This window comes from Copadichromis virginalis, linkage group LG13 (genome assembly GCF_057382275.1).
Source record: "Copadichromis virginalis isolate Kocher_CV1m ecotype Utaka linkage group LG13, C_Virginalis_male_GT1.1, whole genome shotgun sequence".
Taxonomy (NCBI): domain Eukaryota; kingdom Metazoa; phylum Chordata; class Actinopteri; order Cichliformes; family Cichlidae; genus Copadichromis; species Copadichromis virginalis.
This window is the reverse complement of record NC_140630.1, coordinates 19,652,285-19,662,993: the sequence shown is the minus strand read 5'-3', so window position 1 is coordinate 19,662,993 and position 10,709 is coordinate 19,652,285. Positions and strand designations below refer to the sequence as shown.

Below are 10,709 nucleotides of genomic sequence, written 5' to 3'. Positions count from 1 at the left end.
AGCCATCAGGCAATTTTAAGAGGAAACATGCTGACATTCGTCTACATTAAGACCCCAAGTCTTTCCTTGCAGGGCAGGACAGGACAGTGATTCATGAATGGCAAGTGCAGGAAGAGGCAACATCCACAATTCACACAGGATGCTTTAGGAAAAACAAGCCTACTGTAAATGGATGACTGGCAGTAATGAGACTTAAAGCATGAGTGGAATGCTTTCTAGATTATGTTTAAGGTGCCACTAAAATCTCTAAAATATATGTCCTGGAAAAATAAAAAATATCTTTTATTGCATTTGGAGAGTAATAAATTGGAGAAGAGATTATTTAATACTGTTGAGTCATATCTGAAAAAGGCTTTAATCTCAAGAGGATTTTGAACTAGTTAAACCAATAACGATGTGAAGATAAGACGATACAGCTTTTTTTACCCTACTGGAAAAAATAAAAAGCTTTCCTGTAAACTCAATGCTGGTAGTAAATCTGTCAAAGACCCTTTTACTAGTACTGTTTGAGTAGTTCTGAACTTACCTGTGCTGCAGGAAATTGATCTGAAAGTTCATACGGCTCCTCTGGAATCCACTGCCTTTGCTCCAAAGACCAGAGTATCTACTCAAAAGATTAGAGATAAGACAGAATCACCCTGCATCTTAACTTTGAAATAATTTCAAATGTCCACGTACCCATTCAAATGAGAGGATCCAGCAGCCACGAGCTATACCCAGCAAAATATTGAGAGTCCGCCTGTGTTCCCCAGACACCACATGAGTTGTGCTTTCACAAACACAGTCAACAATTAAAAAACCACCGAGTGCTTTCACCACTTGAACCACTGTGTTCTGCTTCCTACAAGAGACGAATAATAAGAATTAGATGCCTTCTTTTACCAACTTGTTAATTAACACAATAAAATTAAAGAATATGAAGCTGGTGGTATTCAAAGAAGCACATGCCTACTTACTCAGTAGGCATGCTTGTCATGACGAGTGTTCTCAGTGCCTGCAAGAAACATGAACCCACAAAGCTTACAAGAATGAACAAATCTGTGTTCACATAAATGACAACCACACACTGCCAGTAAATGTTTGAAATGTCTGTGTTCATTGGTTTCACACCTCTTGTATTTTTCTTGGCTACTTATAATCCTTAGTGTTACAGGAACAGCCATCACATTTTTGGCAATCAAGCATAAGTGGAGTAGATACAGCGTTTTGATTAAAAATGAATATTTGGATTCATTTGTTTCTTGGCTTGTGTTTAATAGGGACACAAATCAGAGAGGAAGAGAGAAATCTGTGAACAACAATCTTCACTTTAAAGTAGCCAAGCAGCAGCTACACAAAGAGACCAGGAAACTGAAACTGCGCATTATATCTCTTTTGTGTGTAAATATTGTAATTTGATTTTTGTTGAATGATGCAGCACTGAACAAGTAAAAGAGTTTTTCTTTCAGTGGCAATGCACTTTTTTTACAAACCAGCTGAATGTTTTGTAGCATTGATGCAAAAACATCAAGGCCATGGAAAGATGAAAAACACTTTCAGAGACGCTGACTACTGTAACAACAGTAAATGTACAGCCTGGTGGATGTGGTCTATTTAACCACATGCCTGGCACTAATACAGAAAAATATCAGCAGCACAAACACCTAACCACAAACAGGACCACCAGACCTTTCCTGCCACACACTGATGTCAGCCCCCACCAAGCTGGAAGTCAGGGGTTAAGGTCTGCTGAGAACAGTAGAGCCAAAACCGTCCACGAGCTGACACCATGCTGGTCAAAAAACACATTATCACCAAGAAGGCCCCTTGGGAAGGCAGTCAGTAGTTGTGTCACTATTTTGATATTGCAATTTATTTTATAGACATTAAATGACTGGGGAAAAAAAGTTGATGAAACAAGCTCATTTTAAATTCTTTCAAGCCAAGTCAAACAACTGAAAGTATGTGCAGATACTCTGAAAGTAGCCTTAAAGAAACTCTATCTTATGCAGTGGTCATGTTCTGGCACAAGTAAAGGGCAATGAGAATGAATTAGCCTCTGACAAAGAGCTGGTGTGAACCAGCAAAGCAGCAGAGCACAAACACTTGCAGCACAAATGAAGGAAATTCTTCTCAGTATGACTAGATCTCCTTGATGGCAACTATTCAGCACAAAGTTAAAATGAAGCAGTTCAGACAATCACGGAGAGATCAACTGGATCCACTGAGAGCCAACAACAATAAAACAGCCAGGTTATTACTTGCTGCAACACAGAATAATTTACATGAACATTAGTGAGGTTTACATAATATTTCTTGAGCATGTTAGAGAGTTGTTTAACCTATAATAAACTAGGAAAACGATAGGGATGATATACCAGCAACTTTGATAGGTACATCTGTTTAAACTGAGCAACAGAGTGGGGAAGAAAGATGATGAAGTGGCACTATTGTTGGTGCCAGAAGAGGGTTTACAGAGAAGGGTCGCAGAACGTGGAAATTCTCTGAGTAGGGATGTGAATTGATAAGAAGTCAGTGATTCCGTGTAATGTGCCATGTTACAAAGCTAAAACTGGTTTCCTGAACAAAATGAGTTCACTGTGCTCAAATGGCCAACACTTTCACCTGATCTCAACCCAATAGAGGACCTTTGGGATGTAGCGAAACGCAAGATTCACAACATGAATGTGTAGCTGATAAATGTGGTCAATTATGTGATGCTATCATGTCAACATGGACCAAAATCTCTGAGCAATGTTTCTAGCATCTTGCTGTTTTTCTGTGCAGTGAAGAAATAAAGCAAAAACCAAAAGCAGATCCAACCCAGTATTAGCAAGGTGTACCTAACAAAGAGACCAGTAAGTGTACATCCACAGCTTTAGTGCCTTAGACATAAAATCACAAAGTAAACTGACAATGCCAAAATATGATCTTTTAAAGAACTGCATCTTTGTGAGATATCTGAGAACACGCAAAGGTAGGAAGTGTAAGACAAAAGAAGAGCAAAGGTCCCATTAATATCTGAGTTGTATTTAATAAGTATAAGCTGACGACATGTCCAGAACTTTAAAATTATGTTACAAATTTGCAGTTTTAACCTAAAGCTGTGTAATATGAGTTTTAACTTTTATATAAGCACTTTTAAAGATAAGACAAGAAATTATCTCTGATGACTGTATTTCCCAGGACTATAGGGAGATTAATCCATCATCACAATCTTTACAAAACCAAAACAACAATTACAACCTCTTTGTAATCAAGCTATAATAAAGTTAACTAATAAAAGATCCTCCGGGGATATGACATCATTTTCATCTACAGCTTGTTGAGGTTACGAGTGTAACGAAAACACAACCCAGGTGCATTTCACAAGCAAGGAAGTTGTATGGTACCATCACAGAGGCAAAACACAGGAAACCCTAAGGAGCCGACAGTACCGTCAGTAGCGTCAAACGCCTACAGCCATGGAAGTGTATGACCTTACGGAGGAAATACTTATTAGGAAGTTACACACACAAGCGATGTTTGGTTTACTTCCTAAACTTCCTATATTACAGACAAACATGGGGAAAATAATCTTTTTGTTCTCTTACACCATGTTCCCTTTTATCTATCTATGTGACGAAGGAAGATAAACAATGGGCTGTACAAAGCCCACACTGGCTGTAAGCTGGAAGTAACCACAGCCACTAAACTAAAGAAAGAAAAGTAATATCAATGTGTGTCTGAAAAGGTTAATATAGGCAATTTAGCTGGCAACAAAGCACAACAAAGAAAGCGACTATATAAATAAGAAAATAAGAGATTTATAATTAAAACTGCAAACTCCCATACACGAGCAATATCTTTAATGACTCAGTAAACCTCCCACTGGTGGCATTATACTTGTAACATCCTGTTTTTTGCAATTGCTTTCCAATTTTCCCACAACACAGTAGGAAATGTACCGTAAACACGCATTGTTCAGTGCAAAAATAATGTCTTTCAATTAAGGCATGGAGACTAAACTGTCAAACTGAAGAGTTGAATTCAATTACACATTTAGAACAGATGTGAAGTCTTCTTACCTTTGTTTTGTTAACCATTTTCTGTAGAGTCAAGCTGACTTGCTTATTGTAATTTCCTTCAGCTTCAGTTAGGCTCTCTGCAAAACCAGCTGCAACTGTACATTCATTTCCTCTACCTACATTGGAAAACAAGACAATTTAAAACTGTGTGTGTGTGGTGGTGGGGTGGTTTTACACGAGCTATCACACAACAGGTGCTGTTTTGTATGTGTGTGCATTCATGTCTGCGCATTTGTGCACAGAAACATTAAATGAAAGCTGCAACTTTACACTACTTACTACCACATGACACTGTGCATTTTGATTTCTCTATAATTTTAACTGGTCAGGCTGCCCAGGATTACAACGTGCTTACTTCATTTAGTTCCTGGACAGTAAATAAAGCACTTAAATTTAAATGATCTGTTGATCCATACTTAGTTTCTCCAGGTTTATACTTATCCTGTTGAGGATCTTAGGAGTCAGACCTCAGCATTCATTGGGAAATATGGAAACGGAGCCAATAATCTAACTTGCAACTCGCAAAATGAAACCAGAGAAAACCCACAGTGACATAGGAAGATCACTTTTATGTGCAACTTAAATCTAATTTAACTATGTGCTATATATAAATAAGATATTAGGCCTTTAAAAGTTAAACACACCTACAGATTATTATGAGAGAGCTTTCATAAAGGCCTCATTTGTTTATTAATGTTATCTTGTAAGAACCATGCATTACAAAAATGTTTAGACTGGCTGAAATAATTATACTGCAAGCCATGTGAAGCCACACACAAACCCAGGGATTACAGACAACAGTATAAACATCTGTGAAGATTCCCGCCATGTTATCAATATGATTTGTTCAGTTCATAATGAAGTGATTAGAGCAGACCAGGCCTTAGTCCTGGGTTCATTTTTAACCCAAACCCCCGAAAAGCTGAGACACTGTAAAATGTAAATAAAAACACAATGTCATGATCTACAAGTCTCATAAAGCCACATTTTATTCACAGTAGAACAGAGAAATCATCTCAAATCTTTAAATTGAGAAATTTTACCATTACATTTTTGTTTTTCTTTTAAAGTTCATTTTGAATTGTATACCAGCAACATGTCTCATAAAAGCTAGGTCCATGTATTCCACTGTGTTGCATCCTCTCTTGGTTTAATACGAGTCTATAAACATCTGGGAACTGAGGAGACCAGCTGCTGGACTTTTGAGAGATGAATGTTGTCCCATACTTGTCTGACATAGAATTCTAGCTCCTTAACAGTCCTTGATCTTCTTTCCAGATTTTGTATTTCACAAGTCAGTTCAGCACCCAGACTTTGTAAAGCCACTGTGTTGTAATAGATTGAGTATGCAGTTTGGCATCATCTTGCTGAAATAAAAAAACCTTTCCCTCACAAACATGTTTGTTGTGTGGGAACAGATTTTCCTCTGAAACTTATCTATATCCACACACCTTTCCAGATGTGCAAACTGCCAATTCCATAAGCATTAATGCACCCTTAGACTATCAGAGATGCAGTCTTTTAAAGTGAGTGCTGACAAGCCAGATTGCCCCGTTCCTCTTTAGGCCAGAGGATGTGACATCCATGTTTCCCAAAGAAATTTAAAATGTTTATTCATCAAACCACAGAATAATTTTCCACTTTAAATGAGTCCTGAATCATGTTCAGATAAGACCTTTTTGCAGCACTGAGCTTTAATCTGCATTTGTGGATGGCATGGCAACCTGTGTTCAAAGACAATGATTTCTAGAAGTGTTCCTGAGCCCATGCAGTCATTTCCTTGTTAGAACCATGCCAGTTTTAATGCAGGGCTGCCTGAGGGCCTAAAAATCACAGGCATGCAGTATCGATTTTTAGCCCTAATTTCTCCAGTAACTGGAGAAAAAGATATTCATAGTATAGCATAGTCTCCAAAACTTCAATATTCTGAAATTGGTCCACAAGTTTTAGTTGTTTTTTTTATGCAGATTGGTGACTCTCTGCCTAAGATGTTTTGTATAAAAGTTACAGACCTGTTGCCAACAAACCTTATCAGTTTAGTAGTATTTCTCTAGCAGTTTCTTTTCAAACCTCTTGTCCATTCGATGCTATTTGAAACGTGTTGCTGCATTCAAAATCCAAATGAGCTCATATCTTTCATGAAATGCAAAATGTCTAAGTTTATGTCTAAGATCATTTTATGAGACTGGCAAATCATTTTTTCGTTTTTATTTAATTCTTACATAGCATCTGAACTTTTTTTTTTTTTTTTTTTTAAAGAACTGGGGTTGTATTATTACACTTTCTAAATTCTGGCAGCCATACTACTCACTTTCCACAATCTGAGAAGGAACATTGAAATCAGAGTTTTTCTGCAGCTCTGGCACAGCTTTAAACTCGGGCAACATCGTTTGTTGGCCTGAAGTTGATGCACTTCTTCTTTCTGTTGTTTCACTTGTAGCTTTATTGATGGTTGTAAATGTTGAGGTGCTTTGTCTTCGCTTTTTCCCCGTTGGCTTTTTATTAACGCTTGGACTATCCAACATAGGCAAAGATTCTTCCCCTTGATGAGTTTGGGTCTCAATGCTAGTTTCAGACTGCTGATCAAAATGTTTACCAGTGTCACTTTCTTCCAGTTTCCTCTTTTTTTGACCCTTCGGTCCAAAGATTTCACTTCTTTGTTTTCTATTCGTTGGGAGAGTATCCAAGTTAAAAGGTATTTTAATATCGCTTGCCACCGGTAGATTAAGTGACCGATGTCTTTGTTTTCTCTGGCTATGTTTAGCTGAAGAGAAATAGTCGTCAAACATGTCATCACCTCTGTCAGCCGTACCGGGGGTGCCACATTTGTGTTCACTGGATGAAGTGAAAGATCGTACCAATGCTGAAAATGACTGTTGAGCCCGTTTGGGTTTTTTCTGTCCTGAAGCAGCACCACCTTGTACAGGTGATGAGAGACAGCTAGAGGATTCCAGAGTGTCAGGAAAAATATGGGATTTGGTCTCTGCTATAACGTTTACTTTTGTGTTTTTTTCTTTTCTTTTCTCAGATTTATTAGGTGTTAATTTAGGTGACTTTATCTGTGATTGGGTTCCTTCTTTCTGATCGTTCTTACTGTTGTCAGACTTCCTGTCCTGACAAGGACTTTGTAAAAAATCTATTGATTTGTCTTTATCCATTTCTTTTTTTCTAACCAAGGTCCTCCGTGACTTTTTTTGTTTATTTCCTTCTTCATGCTCAGGGTCAGGGCAGGCAGGCACACTTATGACCTGTTCAGCCACATGATGGTTGGGTGAGAGGCAGTCTTTCCTGTGGGACAGCTCAAGATGTTCATGGTCTCTGACATCTGTGTGTGTTCTCCCCTCTTCCTTATCAGGTGAGTAACCAAGTTCAGGAACAGAAGCACTGGAATCATCGTCTGACTGGTCATCTATGTAGGAGAAAGAATAACAGTACACTTTACACAGAAACAAAAATGTTAAGGTGTAATAGTAATAATAATAATAATAATAAATCAATTGTTTCATACTTATTTTAACCACCTTCTGTCCATTGTTTTGCTCTGCAGTGTGGCTGATTACTAATAATTCTCGCCCTTATACAAATACCGGTATGTAAATACAAAATATACGGGCAGCTGTTTGCCTTTCACACATCCAGATTGAACACTACACCCCCACAGTAATTGCCCGGAGTGGTAAAACTAAATAACAGGTGGTGAAGAGAACTGTATATATATAACAAAATAAAAACACCAGGATATCTTCTTAGGAGAGGACACTACAAAGCAACACTGTACTGCAGTCACCATAAATCTATCCAAAGGCTCTTGATTACCCTCTTGATTACAGTGTCTTTTTCTTTGTGTGTGTTCTGTTCTTGGCAATCCAAGACAGTCAATAAAGATGTCCCTAAGGGAACAGTGAAATTTAATTCTATTCGCTGTACACAGAAACTCAACACTGTATTGGTGAATTTAATGTAAGATGTACCATTTTGTTTGCCAACTGCAGCACTATACAACAGGTTCTCTCTTACAGGTTGTTTCTGAAATCCCTTCAGACATTTCCTGTTTAATTTTAAATGAATACATTTCACTAAAACATGTACTATTGATGTTTCCAATCCTACTGATGCACTAAATGGGCATCTAATGGATACAGTCTGGCATTATAAATAGGAATCTGGCTTGAGAGCTCTTACTGTTACGAGGGAAACAATGCTGGTCTTGTATTTGAGAAAACAAAAAGAAAAACTGGCTGAAAAAGAAAAAAGAAAATAAACCATCCTGTCTAAATTCGATTACAGACCCCTTTCCTTTCTTAGCAATATACAAGCTTACTTTCTGTGTTAGGAAAGATAAATATCACACTACCATTGCCTGTAGATCGATATATCAATAACAGCACCCAGTTTTCTTACATATTAATTTGAGGACACTCGGTGAGCTCCCAAGAGAAGGCTTCAATCTGGTGGGTGAGGGAGATTCAGCCATTTGTGAAGCTGAAAGGCAGTGACATTTTCATGAGTTGGCTTCCTTTCAAAGATCCTGAAGTGTTTTAAGTCTGTCAGTCCATCAGGCTGTTCACCTGCTGCTGCACTTACCTGTGGGCGAAAGGTTTTCTCGTTTATCCTTCATGTCTTTCAAACGCTGAGCCATATATTCTGACCTTTTAAAAGCAGGGCTATAAACTATTCCATTCTCCTCGTCAATAATGATGGGTGACACGTCTGTAACTGTGAAGAAAAGAAAGTATGAAATGGCAGACAAAAAATAAATAAAAATAATCCACTGCTGTTATAGCCTTTTACCTATTGGTTCTTTTGGAGCAAAGTCTTTCATCATCTTATCTAATTTCTTCCTCATGCGCCTGTCATTTTCAGGTGTCCTCTCTGGAGAATCTTTTGGCTGCATGCAACGATGCTACGTGAAGCAAACACAAACAGAATACATTTTTGAATAGTTTTAGATGAAAATCACTGATTTTAACACACAGATTACAGTAAACACACAGGTGAACGATCAACATAAACAGGACACACAGACAGGTGATAAGAGCAACAATTAATTTATTTTTCATAAATTTTCAGTGACTTCTTGCTCAAAGGGAATCAGCAAAATAGCACAAACAGCATAACCGAACCACTCCACTCCCTGACTGGCAGGTTTTTCTTGGCTCACAATTGTCTTTGGGGATTAAATGCATAATAACAGCTGGTACACATATTTAAAATAAAGAGTGTGTTACCTTGAAACAATCAGACTTAATTTAGTGACTTCTCTGTATTTATACATCAGGATAAATAGAAATGAGAATATTCACACTTATTTATTCACACTAGTGATCCCAAATAAACACACTGCTTATTTACAGCTTACAATAAGATAAACATAATCATCGAGGTGCATCTCACTCACTTTCTTGTTCTTCAGCACAGGATTGCTTTCATCATTTAACGCTGGATATAACTTCTCATCCACACGGACGCCATCATCATAACATCTGAAGATCATTTCACAAAAAATTTGAAAAGGCACACAACACCTTAAAAAGGCTTCATGACAGCACAATAATAACAAAAAAAACAAAAACAAAACAAACAAAAACATGATGGACCCTTAAATTCAAAACTACTAACCTCTTGAGTATAATTCTTACCTTCCTATCCACAGAACAGAGACGAGATGCACATTACTTTTTTTGGCTTTTCTCCACGTTGCTGGATGACCATTTTTGAAGACTACATGTGTAACTTGCTTATTGAAGGTTTTTGATACCTGTAAAACAAGGGTAAAAGACCTGGAGTTGATTCCAACTGTTGAATTAGCTGCTTACAGGAAATCTAAATATGAGCCCCAAACAGATGTTCATGCAAATAATGCAGGCAAAGCAAAACAACCCCCCCCCCAAAAAAATAAAAAAATAAAAAAATAAATGGAAAAATGAATATTCTGGTAAATCCTTAAAGGGAAGGAATGCACTGGCCAGCTCAGGAGCATTGAAAGATCTGACCAGCCACAGAAAACAACTAATGTGGATCATGACAGAATTATTTTCATGGTTAAGAAATACCTTCTTTTTGAGGTCTTGGTGAATGGAAACCCTTGAGAACAAGGTCAGCATAAGGCTTTACCCAAAAATATCTAAAAGAGCCGTCACATTTCAGGAAAAATGGAATCATTGGACAAATGAAACCAAAATTAAGGAACGGGTTATGATCCAAAGCACACCAACCCATTTGGAGGCAATGTTACAGCATGGGCGTGTATGGCTGCCAGTGGGTACCAAGTGGCTTACATCATCAGCAACCATTATCAGTGGTTACTGATGGACTGCTGGTAGATGTAGTTGGATGAATTGTGTGTGAAATTAAAAGTGTACTTAGCTACAAACCTCTTGACTGAAAACTGAAAGTCTGCACATAAATCATATCTTGACAGTTTACTTTAAAATTAACTCTGATGGTGTAAAGAGGCAATACTACAAAATTGCCTTGTTGTCTAAAAACGCATGGACCCAACTTTATTTAAACAGTCTGTAAACACAACAAACACTAAAGTGAAAATAATGTCTCACCTGAGCTCCCATTTCCAGGAGCTGCTGAACAAATGGTTTTGAGTAGTTTCCTGTTTTGTCGGCTGACCACACATCAACATAGGCAACAACATCTGCAGATACATTG

General features: G+C 37.7%; 1 protein-coding gene across 5 annotated transcripts in view; it reads right to left on the bottom strand.

The window, feature by feature from the left end:
- Positions 1–10,709, bottom strand: part of mcph1 (microcephalin 1) — a 37,787-nt gene that overhangs the window by 22,688 nt on the left and 4,390 nt on the right. For all 5 annotated transcript variants that reach the window (XM_085477881.1, XM_085477877.1, XM_085477876.1 and 2 more), the window contains 11 exons: positions 10,604–10,695; positions 9,686–9,804; positions 9,445–9,529; positions 8,838–8,949; positions 8,631–8,762; positions 8,448–8,528; positions 6,358–7,455; positions 4,047–4,162; positions 957–994; positions 679–841; positions 527–604 (listed from right to left, as the gene is read on the bottom strand). In XM_085477881.1, the coding sequence (XP_085334007.1) occupies positions 527–604; positions 679–841; positions 957–994; positions 4,047–4,162; positions 6,358–7,455; positions 8,448–8,528; positions 8,631–8,762; positions 8,838–8,949; positions 9,445–9,529; positions 9,686–9,804; positions 10,604–10,615 (2,034 nt within the window). In that variant the 5' untranslated portion in view covers positions 10,616–10,695. The remainder of the gene's footprint in view (positions 1–526; positions 605–678; positions 842–956; positions 995–4,046; positions 4,163–6,357; positions 7,456–8,447; positions 8,529–8,630; positions 8,763–8,837; positions 8,950–9,444; positions 9,530–9,685; positions 9,805–10,603; positions 10,696–10,709) is intronic.